At 44.8% G+C, this 24284-nt stretch overlaps 1 protein-coding gene across 1 annotated transcript in view; it reads left to right on the top strand.

Annotated features, from left to right (window-relative positions):
- Positions 1 to 1502: 1502 nt before the first annotated feature.
- MAP6 (microtubule associated protein 6) overlaps positions 1503 to 24284 on the top strand; it is a 74979-nt gene continuing 52197 nt past the window's right edge. Inside the window, exon 1 of the mRNA XM_011286628.3 lies at positions 1503 to 3129. Coding sequence (XP_011284930.2) covers positions 2219 to 3129 — 911 coding nt within the window. The 5' untranslated portion in view covers positions 1503 to 2218. The remainder of the gene's footprint in view (positions 3130 to 24284) is intronic.

Below are 24284 nucleotides of genomic sequence, written 5' to 3' on the forward strand. Positions count from 1 at the left end.
GTTGTCTTCTCATCCTGTTTGATTCTAAGGTTAAAACACACACACACACACACACACACACACACACACACACACACACACACACACACCAGCTGCGTTTTGCAGTCAGTTCCCAATCTAAACACATAAGTGACTTCCTTCCCCAGAAACACCAATGCCCCAGCTTACTTGATGCTGAAAACTCTACCTATCTTGGAGAGAAGCAGAGACGAAGGCCAGTGAATGTTGCTAGGGATAGACAGTAGAACACAGTATAGGAGACATAAATGGGGGGCCATGAAGAAGAGGCCAAAGGGTACTTAGAAAAACAAGAGGTCTTCCTGGAGAAGATGTCCAAGTGGCTGGCCTGCTTGGGAAGCTCCACCTAGGGTTTCCTGGGTGGGTCCTTTGAATACTAATAGCTACCACTCACTGAGCCATTGCTGTATGCCAGCATGTTGTGGTAAGCATTTTTAGTGCAATATCTCATTTTAGGGACGTCCAGGTTGCTCAGTCGATTAAGTGTCCAACTCTTGATTTTGGCTCAGGTCATGATCTCACAGTCATGGAATGGAGCCCCACATAAGGCTCATATGTCCATGGCCGTACAGCTAAGGAATGTAAAAGCCAGAATTTGAATCACTGTGGATTTGATTTGACTCAAAGCTTCCACTCTGAGACCTTAACTATCTTCAGCAAATCACTTGGAGGTAACTATCATTTCCTCCATTCTATAAATGAAGCTACTGAGGCCCAGGGATGATCCAACTTGCCCAAGTGACACGGATAGTAAGTGTCAGAGCTTAATCAAGCCTGTCTAACTCCAAGATCTACCATGCCTCTTAGGTAGAGGAAGAGCAAAAGCCAGGGGTCAGGAACATGCCAGAATGTCCCTTTGCATCAGGACCCACCCTGCCCTAGGAGTCTGTCCCCTTGTTTCCTTTCTGCCCCCAATCTCCACACCTACGTCCCTTCCAGGAATGTTCTTTTCCATGTCTCTCCCCAGTGTGGCCCCTGGGCTGAATAGGGGCTGGTAGCTCTTGGGCAGCTCTAAGACACCTTTCCCCTAAAGGTCCTCTAAAAAAGGAACAGCTACCGCACCACCAGCCTGGGGACTCACATCCTCACACATCTGAACAAGGTTTGTGCATGACTGGCAAGTGCCTGGATCAGGAGTGAGCCAAACCGAGTTACTAGCCAATCCCGCCTAGTAACTGGCCAATAACACCAGCTTTCTCTTTAAAAAGCGTCTATTCTGGGACAGACATTTCACTAGGGATATCCTTCGTATTTTAAAAACCGAATCCCCCCTCCTCCGCGATTGGCCCTATTTTACAAAAGAGGAGCCTCGGGCTCCCGGAGGGGAAGCGACCGGCATGAGGACAGCACGTCAGTCACCAGGCTGGGACTAGAACCCACCTAGGCCCCAGATTCTGCTGTTGCCTAGGAGCTGAGGAGGGAGGAGCTGCCAGAGCGGAGGGGGGAGGGGAAAGAGCGAGGGCGAGCTCCCAGAAGCGCGCGCTGACGACAGCAGGTGATTTTTTTCTGCAGCGCGCTTTCTCTCAGCTTCTTTCCTGGATTTTTTTTCCCCCTGCCGAGCCGTAGATAAGGGTGGGGCCGCTTCCCTGCAGCAGAGACGGCAGCGGCAGTGGCTGCAGCATCATTGGGAGCAGCTGCTGCAGCAATGCTCGGTCTCCGCTGGAGGTGATCGCCTCCGAGCCCTGCCTGCTAGGTGGCCGGCTGCGACGGGACGCCTCGGAGTAGGAAAATACAGCCTCGCTCGTGGACCCGAAAGCCACACTCCTCGGCCTTTCCTCTACGCCATGGCTTAAGCCCGCAGCCACCTCGCCTCGCGTCGCCTCGCTTGGCCGGGGTCTGCGCGCCGCCGCCGCAGCAGGGAGGGGCGCGACCCAGACGCCCTCGCCCGGGGACTCGGGAACGCCTTGTGTCTCAACCATCGGTGCCCGCAGCCGACAGCTCTCCCAAGACCTTTGCAGGCGGCTCCCGGAGGCGTTTGCAGCCGGTAATCGGGGGAACTTTATGGACTTTATCTCAGTGATAGCTTGACCTTCCTGGGTGCTCTCCGAGGGAGGAGACCGAGGTAGCTCAGGCCACTGAGGGAAAAACAGTGGGAACCAGATTAGCGACTGGTCGAGGGCCAAGGGACTGAAGTAAGATTAGAGACTTGCTTTAGAACCACAAAAAAGAAAGAGGGAGGGCCAGCTTTGCAGCTAGCATCATGGCGTGGCCGTGCATCACGCGGGCCTGCTGCATCGCCCGCTTCTGGAACCAGCTGGACAAGGCGGACATCGCTGTGCCGCTGGTTTTCACCAAGTACTCGGAGGCCACCGAGGCCCCGAGCGCCCCGCCGCAGCCGCCGCCGCCGCAGCAGCAGGCGCAGCCGGCGCACGCGCCCCCCTCGGCGCGGGCGGTCGCCATAGAGACGCAGCCGGCCCAGGGCGAGTTGGATGCAGTTGCCCGGGCAACGGGGCCGGCGCCGGGGCCTAGCGGCGAACGCGAGGCGGCGGCTGCCCCCGGCCGGAGCGGGCCCGGCCCCGGCCCGGCCTCCGGCTCCGCCTCCAGCGCGGGCCCCGCGGACTCGGTGATGCGTCAGGACTACCGCGCCTGGAAGGTGCAGCGGCCCGAGCCGAGCTGCCGGCCGCGCAGCGAGTACCAGCCTTCCGACGCGCCCTTCGAGCGCGAGACCCAGTACCAGAAGGACTTCCGCGCCTGGCCGCTGCCGCGCCGCGGAGACCACCCGTGGATTCCCAAGCCCGTGCAGATCCCCGCGTCCTCCCAGGCTTCGGTGCCGATTCTCGGGGCGTCCAAGCGCCGGCCGCAGAGCCAGGAGCGCTGGCCCGCGCAGGCCGCCGCCGAGGCCCAGGAGCAGGAGGCGACCCCTGGCGGAGCGGGTGGCCTCGCAGCCGGAAAGCCCTCCGGTGCCGATGAGCGCGACACACGCAGGAAGCCCGGGCCCGCCTGGATGCTGCGTCGCGCCGAGGGGCAGGGGCCGGAGCAGACGCCGCTGCCCGCAGCCCAGGCCCAGGTCCAGGCCGCGGTCCCCGAGGGTGGCAAGGGGCGCGCAGCGGCGGACGCCCTCAACAGGCAAATCCGCGAGGAGGTGGCGAGCGCGGTGAGCAGCTCCTACAGGTGAGACGCGGGCCTCGGCGCAGGCGACAAGACACCCTTACCCTTTCCCGAAAGCTGCCAGGCCGAGGCTCCTTCTCTGCACCGCAGGCCGCACACGCAGCCCCTCCCCTTCCAGACCACACCCTCGCCCCAGCCGCATCCCAGACACCCTTCCAGGGCTGGCTTCTTTCTGCTTTCTTATGGGAAGGCTGTTAGCGCTATCCATCCCGGCCTGCCCAGTCTTTCGCTATACCACTTTAGCCACTTTTCCCCCCACCTCAGATCCCTGCCTGCTCAACAGAGACCCTTTGCTGTTTCTTCACAGGTTGTGCCATTCTGCCCCACCCACCTCACCAGCTGCATTCGCCTGGATGCTGCCCCTTGCTGGCTGAGCTGCTGCCCGCTGGCCTTGGTGCCTTCCCGCAGGGCCCCATCCTCCTAGAAGAAGCACTCTTTCCAAATGCCCAGTCCCCCTCCTCCGTAGCCCGGTCCACTTGGCCTTTCATTCTTCCCTGCCTCTCTCGGTCCCTGGGAGACATCCCAGCACCACACCCTTTTCCAGAATCCCGGCAGGGCTCTTGGAAATCACCCTCCTCCTTCTACATCAGGCTTTTGAAGTCAGATTCCTTCCTCCTCTTAGTAGCTGTGACACACTGAGCACATTTCTTTACCTTTCTGGGCCTCCGGTTCTTGTAAGATGCGATTGATGATAGACTGTTCTCTTAGAATTGCTTGTTCATTTATTAAACATTAATATTCGACGTATTTTTGAGCGCCTACTATATGCCTGGTACCGCACTAGACATCGTGAGGATTACATGAGATGCTGAGGAGGAGAATTATGCCTGGCACATCGTAGGTGAAATCAATGTCTTAGTTCCATTACAACCTGTGCATGACGCCTCGTTATCCTGATTTCCACTTTCTAGGTACCTCCAGCCTTTTCCCCTGTTGATGTATTTCCTTTCTCCTTTCCCTTTATCTTCTCCAGTTGTGTTGCTCATTCTGCTACCACTGAGAAGCCCTTCTTTAGCACATTTAAATTCCCTGTAAATGAATGCCTCCAAGAAAGGGCATATCCATTTTCCCTCTGTGTGTGTGTGTGTGCGTGTGTGTGTGTGTGTGTGTGTGTGTGTGTGTGTGTCTTTCTGCCTCTCTCTCTCCCTCCCTCCCTCCGTCTCTCATACCCTCTCCTTCTCTCCATCCTTCTAGAATTCTCCTTCGGCTGCAGCCTCAGCCCTTCCAACTTGCTTTCTCACCCTTCATATATATATCCAATAATATGTATTTGTGAGTGCTTCGTTCTCCATCCTGCCCTAATGTTTTAACCCAGATCAAGAAGCTAACAGATCACATTTGACTCTGAACATGTAATATTGGGCTGTAGGGTCTCTGGTGAAACAGATGTGCATGATGAATAAATGAGCTAGCGGTGTTCAAAATGTGGCTTATGGGGTCCTTCATCAATGCCACAGCCAGTTGCCTCCTTCCTGCAGGAGACTGTGGTGGGGGGACTGCAGAGTTAGTACCTTTTGCCAAGACACTATATGTAGCCTCATGTCGGACTGATGTCTTTCTCCAATGAACGTAACAACCACTCCCTCATATGCTGAGCGAAGCATAGTATAGATAGATATCCTTCCTTTTTAAGACAAAAGTCCTCTCCCTCCCAGATTCTGACTCTGGAAAGCATTCTCCAATGAGAGGGGGCAGCTAATGTTTGGCTCCTAATCCATCTTCCTGAATTCCACCTCCCACTTGGCATTTCTCTCTTGGTTTATTGTTATCACGACCACAGTGGTCCCCCAGGAGTGCACTACTTTTTTTTTTTTTCATGGCTTCGGTCAGGCAAGATTGTTTTCCTTGGCTCCTAGCCATCAGGAGTGGAATTTTCACAATTTCTTCATGCCACTACCAAAAGACGGTCCAAAAGAAAGGAAGGGAGCAAATAGACAAGGAGCATAAACAACAAAGCCAAGATGTAGTATTGCGACTCTGCCCTGGCTTTCTTGTTTACCAGGCGGGCCCCGCTTCATTCCCCGAGAGCCCTGCGATTGGCCCGACGTCACAGATTTTGGATCCGGTCTCCTCATCTTCCTACTTCCATCCTATTACCCTGAGGTGGGTGGAACCTTAACACCCACCTCGCTTTCTCAGAGGAACTACCCCTCCTCACCTCCACGGAGTCAAGGCCAATCAAGAGAGATCCCAAATTCTCAAATCTCCTTCAGTGATCCTCCTCAGTTTATGTTTCCAAGGTAGTCGGACTCGCTTTGTTCATGGATTATTGGCTGGACAGTCAGGGAATGACCTACCCTTCAGATACAACCCTCCAAATATTTTGGCCTGTACCTTTGTTCCATCTGGCCTCTTCCCCACAAAACCCTACCATACCTGTACAGCAAACATGGCAGGCTTTACAGCTAGAAATATACTCAGGGCCGCCTGGGTGGCTCAGTCGGTTAAGCCTCCGACTTTGGCCCAGGTCACGATCTCGCCATTCGTGAGTTCGAGCCCCACATCGGGCTCTGTGCTGACAGCTCAGAGCCTGGAGCCTGCTTTGAGTTCTGTGTCTCCCTCTCTCTCTCTCTGCTCCTCCCCCGCTCTCACTCTGTCTCTCTCTCTAAAATAAATAAACATTAAAAAAATACTTAGAAATATACTCATACTGCAAGTGATGGGATTGAATGGGGGAAGGCTATGCTCTTGCAGCTGGTGAGAATGATTATTTTAGTGACTATCAGAACTCCACCAACCTATCAAAAAAAATCTCTAAGCACCTCAAAAAAATTATTTTTCTCATTTGGGTCTTCTGTAAAATTTAATTATGCATGTGACTTTTGGGCCAGCAGTTCCATTTTGCTGTATAATCAGGAGGGTTTTGAAGCATTAAGAGAATGAGTGTTGCTAAGAGACATCAATTTCCTTAATGGACAATTTAAGAGCATGACAGATTTGATGTGAAATTTAACATTGTTTTTTTGTTTCAGAAGAAAAATTGACCAGTCATAGATAAATGCACTTTGGGTGAAAGTAGATATGAAGAAATAAGATAATCAATTAATCAGATATACCACAGAGAAAAAAGATGCCTGGAAATTGTAGGCTTATCTGGAACATTGATATTTCTTCCCTATGGCCTCATGTTCTTTTCCTTGCTATGATTCCGAATATCTCCTGAATTTAAGTACGCCCCATGGCTGGCAGAGATGAGTCTTACATTGCCTTATTAGAAGCCAAGTTGGGTTCCATTTCAGAGATAATTTGATTTACAAACCCTTTTCTTCTGCCTCTCTACATAAATCATGGTGGCTTACACCACGGTGACTAGTTCATCTCATGGGCTTTCCAAGTGACATCTGTCACATGACATGAATGCGGGCAGTGTGCTTAAATAGGGAAAAGACACATAATCCATCAGCTTACCATTCTGGTGTATAATGTAAAATATATATTCAGCACGCAGAGTCATATACATACTAATTGGTTTTCTCCTACACTATTCAGTTAGTAGATAGCATCGTATGTCTTTGACGCTATGATTTTGAGGAAACTTCTGAATTCAACTAGTTCATCTAATTCATAACCTATCCACACTAGCCTGGGATTTTTGCATTAAGTGCTGTCTCAGATGTCGTTCATTATTCACAATCAAGTTGATTAGTCTTTAGTACACTCATATGACATAGATGATATTATAAAATCGGGAAAGCATGCCTCTGTTATCATTTTTAATATTAAGGATGGATTTCATGAGGCAGCCGTTTGTGACTTTAGACCTAGCATTCTCAATTAGAAAAGAGATGAGTCATGAGGAGGGGATTAAAATTCTCCTCTCAGTCAACCCCATTGCCCTCGACATCAGTTAATAGGGATAGATGGGGTGGCAGGTGCTCCCCATAGAAATGCTAATGAGAAACTTTTCCTGGAAGAAATCAGCTGAGGCACCAGGAGGTAGAATTAATAAACCAGAGGCAAAGTATTTGACAAATGAGAGTAGCAACAAGGAAGTCAGAAAGAAAAGGAACCTTTAGTGTCTGCCCTACAGTCTCCCATGAAGGTTAGAGAAAGGCCTGTCTGACCTGGCTCCCGCTGACAGAACTGCCCTGCGCTTCTAGGGCAATTGCCCATTTCCCTCATTTCTTCCTGGGTAAGTCTCAGCAATACTTCGAGGCCAATCTCAGATGCTGAATCTTTAAGGAGACCTTCCAGGCTTTGCCGTTCAGAACTAATTTTTCTTGTATTCCCTTTTTATACTTTGCACACTTCTCATTGTCTGCTTGATTATAAGATGCTGTTTTCCATATCTGCCCCTTCCACCAGATCACAAACACTTGGAGAGAAGGGCTGTATTTGGTTCACCTCTCTACCTCTCACAGTGTAACACTGTGTCTAGGTGCCATACAGATTTGCTGAATCCAGTAGAATATTTAGAGTTTGGTGAACATTTTTTCCATCTACACATTGATTCATTTCATTCAGCTTTATTTAGTTGGATTTATTTCAAAAAAAAAAAATGACCACCAAGCCCCTGCTATGTATCAGATAGAGGGCTGGGGATACCAAATGAATAAGTTAAAACCTTTATGTAAGGAGTTGTACCTTGATCAAGATAAAATCCAATCTCTACTAGGTTAGCACTAGAAGTAAATGTTCAAATGAGGACAGGCAGCAAACTGAACAGACCTGATGTACCTTCACCCAGAGCAGTGGTCCTCAACCTTGACTGCACATTGGCATCACTGGAGAGCTTAAAAAATGCTGATGCACAGGTGCCTTGCCCAGAAATGCCGATTAAATTGGTCTGGGGTGTGGCCTGGGCATCTGAATAGTTTAAAAATGGTCCCAGGTGATTCTAATGTGTAATTCAGGTCATGACCTACTTCCCAAAGGCAAGGGTTCTCAAAATCTAGTGTACCAAAGAATGATCTGGCAAATTTCCTAAAATGCAGATTCCTGGGCCTCAGGCATACTGATTCAGTAGGTTTAAAGTAGAGCCTAAGAAACTACAGTTTAACAAGCAGTCTAGTATCACCTAATTTTGATACAGGTGAACTTCAAGCTTTACTTGGGAAAATATTGCTTGCAGACATTTGCTGCCTTTAAATTACTAGCTTTCTCATATACAAACATGATGTTGCTTGCCATTTATTTAAGTCTTTTATGTCCTTCATTTGCAGTTTGCAATTTTCTCCACAAGTGTCTCTCACACACACATTTTTAAGTTTTATTGTTCTATATTTAAGTCTTTAACAATATAACTGGCTTTTAACTTTATGTATGGAATGAGGTAGGGATCCAGTTTTCTTTTTTCCCACATGGAAACTCACTTATCCCAATATCCTTTTTAAGTTCAACTTTTCATCACTAATATCTCCATGAATCTCCTCTATCATATAAAGGTCCTTATGCTTGGATATGTTTCTGAGATCTCTGTTCTATTCTGTTGTTCTGAGTTAATGCCACACCAACATCTTTTCTTTTTGTCAAAGATATTAAAAAAAATTTTTAATGTTTATTTATTATTGAGAGACAGAGAGACACAGAACATGAGCAGGGGAGGGGTAGAGAGAGGGGGAGACATAGAATCTGAAGTAGGCTCCAGGCTCTGAGCTGTCAGCACAGAGCCCGACACGGGGGCTTGAACTCACAAACTGCGAAATCATGACCTGAGCCAAAGTCGGTCGCTTAACCAACTGAGCCACCCAGGCACCCCTGTCAAAGATATTTTAAATTATTCTTTCTATTATGAAGATTATATTTTATTTATATATTTTATTACATTTTCTAATTTTTTATTCTTCATATGTATTAATTTTTGGATGTTGATCTTGTATTCATCAACCTTATCACACTCTGTAATTAGTTTTGTCTGTAGACCCTCTCGGACTTCTTGGACTATCTGTGGAGATAATGTATGTTTTTAGCAAATACCAATTTATTGTCTTCCTTTCCAATATTTATGTGTTGTGGTGTGTGTGTGTGTGTGTGTGTGTGTGTGTGTGTGTGTGTGTACTGCTACATTGGTGAGGAGACAAGGTGTGGTTTTGATAGTAGGTGAAAACAGGCATCTTTGTCTTGAGATGTGGAAATGCTTCTAAAGTTTTATTGTTAAGCGTGAGGTTTGCTCTGTGTTTTTATGAGATAGCTTCAGATCAGGTTAAGAAATTTCTCTTTATCGTAGTTTACTAAGGGTTTCTAAAAATGTGGATGGGTACTGAATTTTGTTGAATGCTTTTTCTGCATCAGCTGAGATGATTTTCTTTTTGAATCTGTTAATAGATTGTTCTGATATTGAACCATCTTTGCATTCCTGAGATAAATTCTACTTGTATAAAAATCTATTTTATGATGCTGAATTTGGTTTGCTTTTTTAAATTTGGAATGTTTGCATACATATTTATATCATCTCCAAAGAGGGAGTATAGAAAATTAGCCATCAGAGAATGGAGCCCTGAGGGATATAAGAATTTGGCGGGGTTGCATGTGGGGGTGGGTAAAGTACTGACAGCAGAAGGAATAACCATGAAAAAGACAAAGAAGGAGTAATCAGAGGGGACCAGAACAGAAACTTACCACAGAAACCACATTGAGTACCTAACTCAGCAATGCCTCATGCCTATTTGGAAATTTTTACTGAGGAATTACTGTGTACAAAGCATTTTGCTAGATCACTGGTTGATCTTGTGCAGTTAACTCTCAGAGCTATAATGTTGACTGAGACTAACCCACAAAGAGGAGAGGAGATAAGATACAGGCAATTCTTGGTTGCTCTCTTAGGGGGAAAACATGGCATATATGAATGTTAAAAAAAAAAAAAAAAGTCAAGCCAGTGATAGTTCTAAATCTAAGTCTATAATCACTAAGAATCACTCAATTTCCCAGATGCAAAACTGAAATATTCCAGTCAATGTTCACTAAGATTAAAATAAGTTGTCCATAAGATTATAGCCATGTCTATAATCAATGCAACTTTGGCTTTACAAGTTCTATCGGTTGTATAAATGCTAACAGGTGAGCTTCTAATTCTCTACTAAATGAAGAAAATTGTTGACCTCAACCAACAAACTAAAAATTCTCTTTTTTTGTTTTTTGGGGTTTTTTTTTAAATTTTATTTTTTAAAATTTACATCCAAATTAGTTAGCATATAGTGCAACAATGATTTCAGGAGTAGATTCCTTAATGCCCCTTACCCATTTAGCCCATCCCCCCTCCCACAACCCCTCCAGTAACCCTCAGTTTGTTCTCCATATTTATGAGTCTCTTATGTTTTGTCCCCCTCCCTGTTTTTATATTATTTTTGTTTCCCTTCCCTTATGTTCATCTGCTTTGTCTCTTAAAGTCATCATAGGAGTGAAGTCATATGATTTTTGTCTTTCTCTGACTAATTTCACTTAGCATAATACCCTCCAGTTCCATCCACGTAGTTGCAAATGGCAAGATTTCATTCTTTTTGATTGCTGAGTAATACTCCATTTTATATATATATACCACATCTTCTTTATCCATTCATCCATCGATGGACATTTGGGCTGTTTCCATACTTTGGCTATTGTTGATAATGCTGCTATAAACATTGGGGTGCATGTGTCCCTTCAAAACAGCACACCTGTATCCTGTGGATAAATGCTTAGTAGTGCAATTGCTGGGTCATAGGGTAGTTCTGTTTTTAGTTTTTTGAGGAACCTCGATACTGTTTTCCAGAGTGGCTGCACCAGCTTGTGCTCCCAAAAAATTCTCTTGATGTTTACTAAAGATGCTAGTTTTCACCATTAGAAATAATAATAGTAGCTAATTGAGTGACTACTATGTGCCTAGCAGGCTGTTAGAAATCTTAGATACATTTTCTCCTAGAAGCTTTATAGGAGCCCTTCAGAAATGGTACTATTACTTCCCTGTCAGAGCTTAGTACCCACTTGTCTGCCTTTAGGTTTTTAGACTGTTAAAAGACACAGACTTTGTCTGGAAAAGGCAGCAAGATGGATTCTGTCCTGGAGGCTTCAGAAGGAACACCTTGCTTCTGCTGACACCTTGATCTTTTCCAGTGAGACCCATTACAGACTTTTTAATTTAGAACTATAAGATAATACATTTGGGGGCACTTGGGTGGCTCAGTTGGTTAACATCCACCTTGATTTTGGCTCAAGTCATGATCTCCTGGTTTGTGAGATTGAATCCTGCGTTGGGCTTGATGCTGACAGCATGGAGCCTGCTTGAGATTCTCTCTCTCCCTCTCTTTCTGCGTGTCTCTCTCTCTCTCTCTCTCTCTCTTTCTCTCTCTCTCTCTCAAAGTCAATAAATAAACTTAAAGAAAAGACAATACATTTGCATTGTTTTCAGCCATTCAGTCTGTGGTAATTCAATTTAGCAGCTATAGGAAACCAAACACAGAGTTTCTTAGTCTTGGCACTAATGATATTTTGAACCAGATAATTCTTTGTTGTGAGGAGCTATCCTGTGCATTGTAGCATCCCTGGCCTCTATCCACTCCGTGCAGTAGCATTCCCCACTGCACCCTCACCCTTGCTAAGTTGTGATCATCAAAATGCTTCCAGATATTGCCAAAAGCCCCCTGCAGGGGGAACACTTGCCCCTGATGAGGACCAGTGTTATATGAGAAGTAAACTTACTGCAATACTCTATAATAAGGATATATCTCACAGACATAATGATGGATGAAAGGAACAGAGACAAGTGCACTTATTGAACGATTCCATTTGTATGATTATCAAACACGGTCAAAGGAAGTGATGGTGAAAGTCAAAATAGTGATGATCGCTGAGGGTAGGTTGTGTAACAGGTTGAGAAGGAGCACAAGGGAACGTCTGAGATATTGGAATTGTTCTATATCTTGATCTGGGTGCTGGGTATGTGGATCTATACATACGAAAAATTAATATTTTTGGTCTTTATTCTTTGTTATACCTCAACAAAGAATTTTAAAAAAAAGTACAAACCAAGAAAATGGAGATCTAGGTTTGATGCTCAAGAGAAAAGGCAGAATGGAAAGGCTCTGGACACGGAGCTGTGAGGATCAAACCCGTAGACTTCAGGGTGGGTGGGGAATAAAGAGGGTGAGAAGAAGAGAATGTTGAGGCCGGGGCCCAACATGCACTGACGCAGCAGGTGTAGGCAGAAGAAGAGTCGGTCAAGGATGGACCATTGGTGTCTGTGTGTTGTCCCCATCTGAGAGTGAGAGCATAGGCCCCACCATTGTCCCAACTTCCCACCTCCCCTGCCTCTGGCCTCTGTGTCCCCTGCAGGAGCTATCCCACACGTATAGAAAACACTCTAGTACTCTTCCCTATCCTCGCTGTCCTAGCACAGCCCATTGTCGATGTGTATTTGTTTCCAAGCTGAACGAAGAGGTTTTGTAGGACCAAGCCTGGCGTAACCTCTTCTGGTGGGAAAATTGGGCCCGGGCCCCAAGCCACAAAACCCACCATAAGTGCCTCCTGGAAACACCGCCTCCTCCACTGTGCTGTTCCCTGTGGTCACTGTCTATTTTGTACAGTGACTTCAAAAAGTCGGCTGATGTTGTGGCATATCCTGGAGTGCATTTTTACAATCATCTTAGCCTGTAAGAACTGTTCTCTTAAACCATTGTAGCAGATGTAAGATAGACTGGTAGAAAGCAAAGTTGGAGCACATTAGCGAGAACAGAGACATCATTGAATTTCGACCTCATTTGCCGAGTGCTTACTCCGTGCCAATTGCTTTAACATATCTTTTTATTTAGACTTCATAATGACTTTAAAGTGAATATCTCTCTCTCTCTTTAAAGATGAAAACTAGGGTAAGGGGGATTCCCTTCCCCCAGTACCTCGGACTGTAGTCAAGGCCTTCAAGGATCTGAGCTATCTGCTGTTTCCAGCATTTTTGCCCACTGCTCCCCACACACACCTGATGCTTTTTCCTGGAGGTTCTCCGTTTTGGTTACACATTAAAATCAGGGGGTCCAAGCAGGTGATCTAGCCGAATCACAGACTGAGCTGGGCCTTGACAAGCCCCACATGTAACCACGGCTGGATCCTGCTCGGTTTTCTCTCTTGCCCTCCTCCCATCTTCCTTCTAAATCCCTCCTATCCTTCAGAGCTTTTAGTCCATTGTGAAAGAGGCTTATACTGTAAAAGCAGGGAATTAGGTTGGATTTATTTGATCATATTATCATAATCATAATGCAGTGCGCTTAATATTATTTTTATTCCAAGTTCAATGCAGCATCTTCAGAGCATGCAAAGGACTGCATCTATGGGCTAGGATTTAATGTGCAGAGCACACAGTCCCCGCTCACAGGAGCTTGCCATCTTGTGAGGCAGGTAACATGGATGCAAGTATCTAAAGTACCAGGCAGGGCCTGCTGAGCTTTCAAATCAGGGGCCAGAGCTCTCTAGCGTCACAATAAGGGCTGGTTACTTCTGTTGGAAGATTCACGGATGGGATGGTGGGATGAGTCCTGGGAAGCATCTTGGTGTCCTGTGAAGGATTTGCTGACCATTAAAACTGGGTTTTAAAAAAAGATTAATAAATGTTTTTTTAGTTTATTTTAATTTATTTTTTTTAATGTTTATTTATTTTGGAGAGAGAGGGAGACAGAATGCAAGTGGGGGAGGGGCAGAGAGAGAGGGAGACGCAGAATCTGAAGCAGGCTCCAGGCTCTAAGAGGTCAGCACAGACAGAACCGACACGGGGCTTGAACTCACAAACTGTGAGATCATGACCGGAGCTGAAGTCAGATGCTTAACCGACTGAGTCACCCAGGCGCCCTAAAATATTTTTTTTAATCTTCATTTATTTTTTGAGAGAGAGAGACAGAGTACAAGTGGGGGAGGGGCAGAGAGAGCCGAAGACACAGAATCCAAAGCAGGCTCTAGGCTCTGAGCTGTCAGCACAGACAGAGCTCAACACAGGGCTTGAACTCACGAGCCGTGAGATCATGACCTGAGCCGATGTCAGATGCTTAACCAACTGAGCCACCCAGGCGCCCCTAAAACTGGGTTTGAATCATTTCTGTGTAACTTAAAAATCTTTGTGACACTGAGAAAGTCTTTAGTTTTCTCATCCATAAAATGGAGACAATTGCACTTCGAGAGTCGTGATGAAGATAGGGGGAGGTAACACTCTCACCCATCACAGTAAGCACCGGCCACGTTTATTGTTATCACTGAGAGAATGGAATAGAGTAGGCTACCAATGAAAGTCTTTCATTTATTCACTCAGCAAACATCTGTCACTTATCAAGCACCACATTAGGACCTGGGTACACAAGAGAATTACACATAGTACCTGTCCTAAAAGTTCCTGGTATAGTGAGAGAAACATATTAAGAAAGTTATAGTGTTGGTAGTATGTTCAATAGTAGAAATATGCACAAGATAACGAGAGGACATAGAGGAAAGGGGGGTGTCTGACTCAATCTGAATCAGGGACCACTTCCTGAAGGAGGTGTACCTGTGCACTGTGTCAAAAGCCTGGAGTTAGTTCCATTGGGAAGGGAAGAGGTTAGGAACTATATATTCCTTCCTCAAGGTCTTTAACAATGAGATAACAAAGAAGGCCACTTAAGAGTACAATACTTACTGGTAATTTTCAGCTCCTCTTAGATGTCTAGCTTTATCTGGGGCCTTTTGTTCAGATTCTACTCACCACTTGTTAACTATATGACTTCGGGCAAGTTACTTAACCTCTATTCTCTGATTTTGTTCCCTCATTGGTGAAAGAGAACCAATAATACCTACCTTGCAAAGTTGTTGGAAGACTAATTATTCCATTAAGTCTGTGACTCTCTTATCTGTCTCATTTACCATTGCAAGCTTAGTGCATGGTATTTAGGAGATGCTTAATAGAAATTAATTGAACAAATGAATGAGTGATGTATGTACAGTACTTAGCATAGTACCTAGCTCATAGTAAGTGCTCAATGAATGGTAACTATTCTCATCATCATTATCCCAGACGGGTTTGAGCACCACTCAGCTAATACAAAGAGGTAATTTTGCCCTTGTGTATGCACACATTCTGAATTTCTGGGAAGAGAACCATGAAATTCTTAGGTCACAGATTTTCTGAGTATTTCTGAGTCTGACTTGAAGGATCAGGAAAGACTTCAGAAAGGAGGGTAGCGTCTGAGCTGGACCTTAAAGGATCAGTCTGATTTTGTAGGCAAAACAATCAGGTAGGCAGAAAGGAGGCACATTCCAGGCAGAAGGGACAGCTGGGTCATGGAGAGAGAGATATGTATTTGGGGAGCCACATATATTCATATATGACAAGTGTTCTGAGGATGAGGAGTGACATGGCAGGAGATGAATCTGGAAATGTCTAGAGCATTAACTGGCAAACTTTCTGTAAAGGGATAGATAATATATATTTTAGGCCTGGGCTGCCCTTATATGTTTTATAACAAGAGAGAGAACATATTTCCCAGAAGTTTTAGTGTTGAAATTTAAAATATAATAATAATAATAATAATAATAATAATAATAATAATAATAATTGAATACAGTATTTTGTCATATAGGTCTACTAATGAGAAGAATGGGGTTTTTAAGGGGAATAACATTTGCTGAAATGAGGTTCAAAATTAGTGTTCTCTCTCATCATATTGATGGCAAATATTTATCTATAAAAATGATTCTTAGTTCATGGCTGAACAGAATCAGGTCAAGGGCTGGATTTGGCTCATGGACAATAGTTTGCCAATCTCTGATCTATATTGTTGAGGACAGAACACCGTGCTACCAAGTTTCAGACTCTGTATTTAAGTAGCAAATAACCTTCTGAAAAGAGTGCCTGAGAATACTTGGTTTGACTGTTTCTTATTTAGCACATCATTTATTCTTCCTAAGTGACATAGTCACTCTCTTGTTTCCTTACAACTGAAAAGCAATGGGGCACTGACGTATGTGTGAGAGAGTTTCTTTGTCTTCATATATAATGGGTAACCAACCCATCTCTAGTAGCAACCAAGGATACAAGGTACAAGAGTCACCATTGTGAAGTAATATCAGCCTGTGGCTGCTACGACAATTTTGTGTGGGGTTCTCCTGGGAGCTGGAACAAGGCTTAAAAAAAAATAGATAAGGAATAAGTGTGATTAAAAGGTGTATTAAAAGGGCACAATTCACTTGCTCAGGATTCAGCACTTAGGAAAAGCATGGAAGAGAGGTCTACCATGAGAAGATGGTACTTTATAAATGCTACCTTAATCTCTATCTAGATGGAGGAATTTGGGTAGAGATTATTACTTTGTTAATGAATGAATTCAATTCAATTCAATTCAACTCAATTCAATTCATATTTGTTGAGGACTTCCTATGAATAAGACCCTAAGCTAGGCTCTGGGGATATGACGGTGAGGCCCACAGTTTGGCACATTCTGATTTACTCTGTGTCTGTTCCTACTTCAATAGGAGGGGGAAATGTGATGATGACAATGATGATGAGGATGAGGAGGATGGAAAAGAGGAGGCAGGAGGAGATGATGCAGTGGCAGAAGCATGGATGCCTTTAACCAAGAAAGGTCTTTAGGGCTGGGGGTGATCGAAGAGGGAGGAGTTCTGAAGAAAAAGTAAGGAACATAAGGGAAATTAGTAATCACAGCTACTGATCTGATAGCCACGGTGCAGTGGATTAACCAAAAGTATTGGCATCGGATACACATCAGCTCAAATCCCAGCCTTTCCATTTAGTATTTATGTAACCTTGGTGAAGTTATTTCAAGTCTCTGAACCTGAGTTTCCTTCTCCAGAGAGTGGGGCGATATTATACATGTCATAGGTTGCATGGATATGTACATATTTTATAAATCATTAGGTCTTTGCAGTTGAAATTTTAAATATTAATACCAAAAATGAGCAGGGAATCTGAATGCACACCGGTTTAGACAGATTAGTCCCTCAGGGAACAGGCTCCGAACGAAGTTCTTGGATTACAGCTATGAACGAGATAGATGCAGTTCGCCATGGAGTGAGCAGTATAATGATAGATATGGAGCTAAGCGTGCACGCCAATCGCGAATTATTAAATACAGCTATGATGAATTGTAGGCAGGGACAGTACAAGGTGCTAGGAGAGAGTTTAATGGGAGCTGACAGGCCTAACCTAGACCAGGACTTGGAGCTGTCATCTGAGGAAGTGGTGTTTGAGCTGAGCCCTGAAAGATGAAGGTGAGCCTTGATGCTTGCCCCGCCTTCCGCCTTCCGTGTGACCCCGCAGGAGCTCCTCCTCCTGGCTTCATTTCCTGGCCTGTCACTAAGGGGTTGGGCAAGTCCCCTCTAGCATCTTGTCTTTCTGGGCGGGGCCGCTAGGGAACCACACTCCAAGATCCCCTTAAAGACCCCAGTGCAGATGCCAAAGCGCCCTGTTCTGAGGGTTGCAGTAGAGAACACAGGGCAGAGGAGGAGAGAGCACAACTGTGGTGGGAAACTCCGATGACATTGGAGAGTTAGCTCGCGGCCAAGGATGTGGTTGCATCCTTTTGATATCGTTCTTGTTCCCTCCTAAATATCTGCCGGCACCTTGGCCAAGGAATCTTCAAAGCCCTTTCCCTTTCCTTTTTTTACCCTTTGAACTTTAAAAAATATGCTACAAAGAATAGCGTAACTCCCATATTCTCCCCACCCAGAATGTTAAAAATTAACATTTTGTTATATTTACTTCCAGTCTTTTTTGTGTTAAAACATTTTTTATTCATAATAAAGTTCTCGGGGTGCCTGGGTGGCTCAGTCAGTTAAGTGTCCGACCCTTGATTTTGGCTCAGGTCATGATCTCACTGTTCATGAGATCAAGCCTGGAGTTGGGCTCTGCGCTTACAGCTCAGAGCCTCCTTGGGATTTTCTGTCTCTCTCTCTCTCTCTCTCTCTCTCTCTCTCTCTCTCTCTCTCTCAAAATAAATAAATAAACTTAAAAAAAAAAAGTTCTGTTTGTCCATCTGGCCCAGACCCATCCTGCTCCTCCCTCTGCCCCCAGGAGGCTACCTCTCATGACTTTGGGTTGTATATCTCTCTGTTTTTTAATCTTTATTTATTTTTGAGAGAGAGAGAGAGAGACAGAGTGCAAGCGGGGGAGGAACAGAGAGAGAGAGGGAGACATAAAATCTGAAGCAGGCTCCACGCTCCGAGCTGTCAGCACAGAGGCCAATGCCTGAGATCGTGACCTGAGCCAAAGTCGGATGCTTAACCGACTGAGCCACCCAGGCGCCCCAGGGGGTGTATATCTCTTTATCGAATAAAATGCAAAAGGCATTGCTATATGTGTGTGTATTTACTTAGATGACATCTAACAATGTGTATCATTCTGTGACTATTTTTTTTCTTTACCCAGCATCACATATCTTGAAAAAATACAAACGTGGGCATAAACACCCACTTATACATAGTTCCTTCCTTTCAATGGCTGTATAACCTGCCAGCACTGAATAGATCACATATTCTTTTTCTTACTCTCTATATATTAGGTTTTCTTAATTTTTTTTCTTTTTTTTTAAATATATGAAATTTATTGTCAAATTGGTTTCCATACAACACCCAGTGCTCATCCCAACAGGTGCCCTCCTCAATACCCATCACCCACCCACCCACCCTCCCCTCCCTCCCACCCCTAAAAAATTAAGGTTTTCTTCATTTTTAACTATCAAAAATAATGCTACAGTGAGTATCTTTATAATGTCTCTCTGTGAATATAATTAAGAGTTCAAAGAGGAATTGGTGGGTCTTGGGTTAAACACACTTTACTAGATATTGGAAAATTGCTCTTTTTACTGGCTGGACTCATTTATACTTCAACTAATAGTGTAAAAAGTATCCCCTTTTTCTCATAATGTTAACCTTTAAAATTTTGCCAGTTTCATTGTGTGACAGTGGTCATTGTTTAATTCACATTTCCCTGACTTTCAGTGAAATTCAGAAGGTTTCCACGTGTCCATCAAAATCTGCAATTCCTTTTCTGCAGACTGCATGCTCACACCCCATGCCCATCGTCCTATTAGAGTGTGATCTTTCTCTTATTGACCTGCACTGATTCTGATGACTAATCTCCGTGGCTTGTCTTTCACCTGCGATTACAGTGTCTCGGTAACACGGAAATTCTTCATCTTCCTGTGCTCTGTATGTTTAGTCCCTGCCTGTGTGGTTTGTGCCTTTCATTTCTAATTGCAGAAATCCTTTACTCCCAAAGTGATAGACCTGTGTCTTTTATATTTTCTTCCGATTGTTTCAAGGTTTATTCTTCACACTCAGGCTTGTAGCACATCTGGAATGAGTTTTCATGGGTCTGAGTGTGAGATAGGAATACGTTTCCATGTTCTGCTATGTAGAAAGCCAGAGATCCCAAATTCATTTGTTTGACAGGCCGTTTGTTCCCACTGATGTAAACAGTTCCCTCTCTCTGATGGCAAGTCCCTTCACTTGTGTGGGTTTCTGGGCTCTCTCGTTTGTTGCATTGACCTATTTGTCTATTCCTAACAAATACCACACTTGATACTAATCACAATAGCCTTGTAATGTGTAATGTGCTTTGATTTTTAACAGGACAGGTCTCTCCCTTCGTTGTTCTTTTTTAGAATTGTCTTGGCCTTACTTATATGTTCACACTACCATATTTATTTGGGACTTAGTTTTCAGCTACCGGAATTACTTATGGAGATTCTGATTAGATTTGGGTTAAAGTTATAGGTTTATCTGAAAGTTGACATCTGTGTCATAGTGAGTCTTCCCAGGTATAATCAAGATACATTTACTCAGATCGTCTTTTGTATCCTTCAAAAAAGGTCTTTTTTCGTTACTTTATCCTAGACATTTTCTAGATTTTGTTGCTGTCGTGAATGAGATTTTTTGGTTACCTTTTTTTGGTAAACTTTCAACAAAGGTTACCTTTGTTGGTGATGTATAGGAACAATATTGAATGCTGTATATTTACCTGGTGCCTGTAAGCTTGATGAATTCTCTTGTTAGTTATTTTCAGATTTTCTATTTACCATGATTTTGCTTTGTTCCTTCTTTGATCCATCTCAGCCTTTTATTGAATGGATTAATTTTTTCTATATTCCCTTCTGTGTAGAACTTATGCATTTTATTTCTAGGTTTTTGCTAGGTGGTCGTTGGTGTGTGTGTGTGTGTGTGTGTGTGTGTGTGTGTGATTACCCTTATTTTTTTTAATTTTTTTTTTCAACGTTTATTTATTTTTGGGACAGAGAGAGACAGAGCATGAACGGGGGAGGGGCAGAGAGAGAGGGAGACACAGAATTGGAAACAGGCTCCAGGCTCTGAGCCATCAGCCCAGAGCCTGATGCGGGGCTCGAACTCACGGACCGCGAGATCGTGACCTGGCTGAAGTCGGACGCTTAACCGACTGCGCCACCCAGGCGCCCCATCCTCTTATTTTTAAATCTGTAGATCTGACTTACAGTTTCAAGTTGGCCAGGCTTTACCACTGATCCACCCCTCCAACTTCCGTGTTCTTGTTGTCTTATAGTTTAGCTCACTTTTGCTTTGTAAGTCCTCTAATTTAGAAATAATTAGTAATTAAATTTTTGGGTCCAATGCTTATTTAGATTTGCCTCAATATTCAGTAGTATTTTGCTCACCATTGCTTTTTGAATCCCACCCTTGCCTTCTGGAAGTATGTATGCCCTTTGTCCAAAATATCTTTATCTCATCCTCATACTTTAGTGATAGCTAGCTGAGTGAAGAATTCTAGGTAGACATTAGTTTTCTTTTAGCACTTTAAAAATATCACTCCACATACTCTGGCCCCATTGTTGCCTATGAGGAGTCTACTCTCCTGTAAACTGCCTTGATTAGTACCGGCACCCAATAAAAGTATCATGAATATTATTAGCAGCAGTAGAAACAGTAGTAACAGCTTTCTGTACATCATGTCTAGTCTTCCCAACGCTGTCCCGTAAGTATTGCTATCTGAGACTCAGAGAGGTTGGATATCTTTTCCAGGGTTACACAGCTAATAACTGAAGGCATAATTTGCAGCCCTGAACAGTCCCCCTAAAGCCTGTATCTCCCTCTCCCTAGGTCACACCATCCCTATTATAGTAATGGTTTGTACACTGTTGGAAACCAGAGCCTGAGCGGATTATTTACCAAGGCCATCAGTGGGAAACTGGAGGACATGGGTCTGGGTACTGATGCTTAGCACTTCCAGAACAGGCCGGGAGGAAGCTCAGAGCACTGCAGGATTCTTGGGAGGGACCTCAAAGACAGAAAATAAGTTTATAGTCATGCACCTCTAAGAATAAGAATTCTTGTTATCCAGGGTGTTGAGAATATAAGGTGTAATATATAGAGTCAGAAGCTACCTAGGAGAGGGGCTGCTTTTGACATCATCCATCTGTCTATTCTTTCCAACAAAGAAGTCACTCAAATTACTGGCAAACGAGTGTAGTTCTGACATAAGCATTGGCTGGTATTTTTGTTTATTTTGAGGAGAAGGTGAAAGGGAAGCAGTGAAGATGCCTGAAGACGTGTCAGAATTTCACTCATTAGGGGGTGCTGTGAGCTCCTTGGCTCAATCAGATAATCATTTTGAGTACTGGAAAAAATATTTCCTCAATTGTTTTGTGTGTGCTGTCCACAATGTAACAGCTACAGACATGACACACTTTTTAAGTGCAATCTGCATCATTAACGTTGTACTCCGTTACTTTCTTAAGTCTAAACAGCCAAGGAGACAATAAACCTAGCTTTGGTTTGCAGCATTTGTCAGTACTCCCACCATGACTGACTCCAAGCGCCTACGCACCATTCCCTGCCGGGGGCTTGGGAAGAGCTGTGCAGAAGTCATCAGTATGTGGTGTTCCCGTCCAGTAGGTACAGTAGTCCTAAGTCAGCTCAAGAGCATAGATAATAGTAACATGTGGTAAAATCCTTATAAAGTGATGTGTTTTGATTTTTGATTTTTATTTTTTATATAATTTTTTATTTTTATATATTTATGTATTTTATCTAATTTATTTAATTTGTATTTATTTAAAAAAATTAATGTTTATTGATTTTTGAGAGAGAGATGAAGAGCACGAGTGGGGAGGGGCAGAGAGAGAGGGGGAGACACAGTATCTGAAGCAGCTCCAGGCTCTGAGCTGCCAGCACAGAGCCCGATGCGGGGCTTGAACCCGTGAACTGTGAGATCATGACCTGAGCCAAAGTCCAACGCTTAACCACTGAGCCACCCAGGCGCCCCTGTTTAATTTATATTTATATAATTAAACATTTTATAATGGCCGTGCTTAACAACTGGCTCAGGGAATTTAATAGTTGGCTCTCTCAAGATAGTATGAGTTGCCTTCAGCACACTACTGGCATCTGAAATAGGTACAGAAATCTTCTGAAGGACTGATGTTTGAGCAGAGTTCTGAGGTTGAGTAGAAGTCTGCTGCGTAAAGTGGAAAGAGGTATCTCAGGCAGATGGAACAGAATGAGGGAAGCTAGATCCCAGGGCTTCTGAGCTAATTCATGAAGGGTCTTGTGGACCCCGGAGACTGAAAGCTCCAGGGGACCATTGAAAGATGTTAAACAAGAGAATGATTGGATTTGCATTCTCAAGAGACCTGTCTGGCATCTGGGAGGGGAGGTTTGGAGAGGGCCAAGGTCAGAAGCAGGGCATCCCACGATGCTGTGGTGGTCAGCAAGGTGCTCGGGGACGGACATCGAGTGGTAGTAGAAGTGCATTCCAGACACCCCAAACAGCGTGTGCAAAAGCCGGTGTGAGAAAGCAAGCATAGGAAACAGGGACGGTATGGGAGGCCTGGGTGTAGACTTCCTGGCAGGGAATGGCAAGGATGTGACTGGAAATCTGGGCACAGTTGACACTGTGTCAAGGACTCTTGTGCCAGTGGGTGTGTCGGATATAGTCCTGTTTGTGGAGTGCGCTGGCAGGAAGGGGGGTTAGCGTTCTGCATTCTTTCTGAACCACACTATTAAATTATTGCTACGTCCTTTGGCATTTGGCCCCTCATTGGGCTTTTGGCAGGCAAGCGTTGTATGAACCAGTCTCTGGGAGGCTGACCCTCTAGGTCTCGTCGCTCAAAGTGTGGCCGATGGACCTGCACTGTCAGCCTCACTTGGGACCTGATTGAATATGCAGAATTTCAGATGCTGCCCCGGACATGCTGAGTCACACTGCATTTTAACAAGACCTCACGGGCACTCTAAAGTCTGAGAATCCCTGAGCTAGGGCAGGCTTTCTCCTGAGTGGCCCAGACCACCTGCGTTGGAATCGCATGGAGTGCTCGTTCACAGTGCAGGTTCCTCAGCACCATCCCGGACTCCTGTGTCCTGCCCTAGACCTTCTGAATCTGAATATCTGAGGCTGGGCACAGAACCGGAAATTTCAGTGCACTTCAGACATCGTCCTTATGCATGTCAACAGCAGTCCACACTAATCCCAGAAAGACTTGGCCCAAATAGTCATGTTTGAATTGGGTCAGAAAACTGAACTCCTTAAACTGTCCTGGTAAATTATTTCCTTCCTTTTCTATGCAAAGCACTTTATAGATCATTGACAGAGAATGGGTGCTCAGTAAATGTTAGCAATTGGTGTTGTGCTGTTTGTTATATTTGAAATGTTCCAGGTTCCTTGTCAAGGCCAGAAGCCAGCAAGATCTGGGGGAAGATGTGTGCGTGTGTGTGTGTGTGTGTGTGTGTGCATGTGCGTGCTTGTGCACAGTGTGTTGGGGACGGGGTGAGCAGAAGGATGCAGGGTGCTGGATAAATCAGATGTCCCCTCAGCCTGTTCCCCGCACAGTGCCAACGACCATCTGCTCCGAGCAGCCGCCTGTCTGGGAATCGAAGGTATCCATGGGAACCAGCATGGAGGTTGCCAAGAGGACTCCATGGCCACCAGCCAGGGGGGAGAGTGGAAATCAAGTGGAATGGAAAGTGACAGACTTGTGTGTGTTGGGTGGAGTGGGAGACTGGTCAGCTGTGAGAGCAGGGGTGGGGCTGAGCACAGATGACCTAGCAGCCGGGCGCCCCGGGGAAGCCTGCAGACATCACGGACTCGCACAGCGGTGCTCGGGAGGACGCTTGAGGCAATCTGAACACTGGTATTTCTCTCTGTCCCTCCCTCCCTCCCTCTTCTCTTCTTCCTTCCCTCTCTTCCCCCCTCCTTTAGTGGGAAATTGAGTTTTTCAAAACAGTACGATTAGTAGACAAGTAAAAATGAA

This window comes from Felis catus, chromosome D1, assembly GCF_018350175.1.
Source record: "Felis catus isolate Fca126 chromosome D1, F.catus_Fca126_mat1.0, whole genome shotgun sequence".
Taxonomy (NCBI): Eukaryota; Metazoa; Chordata; class Mammalia; order Carnivora; family Felidae; genus Felis; species Felis catus.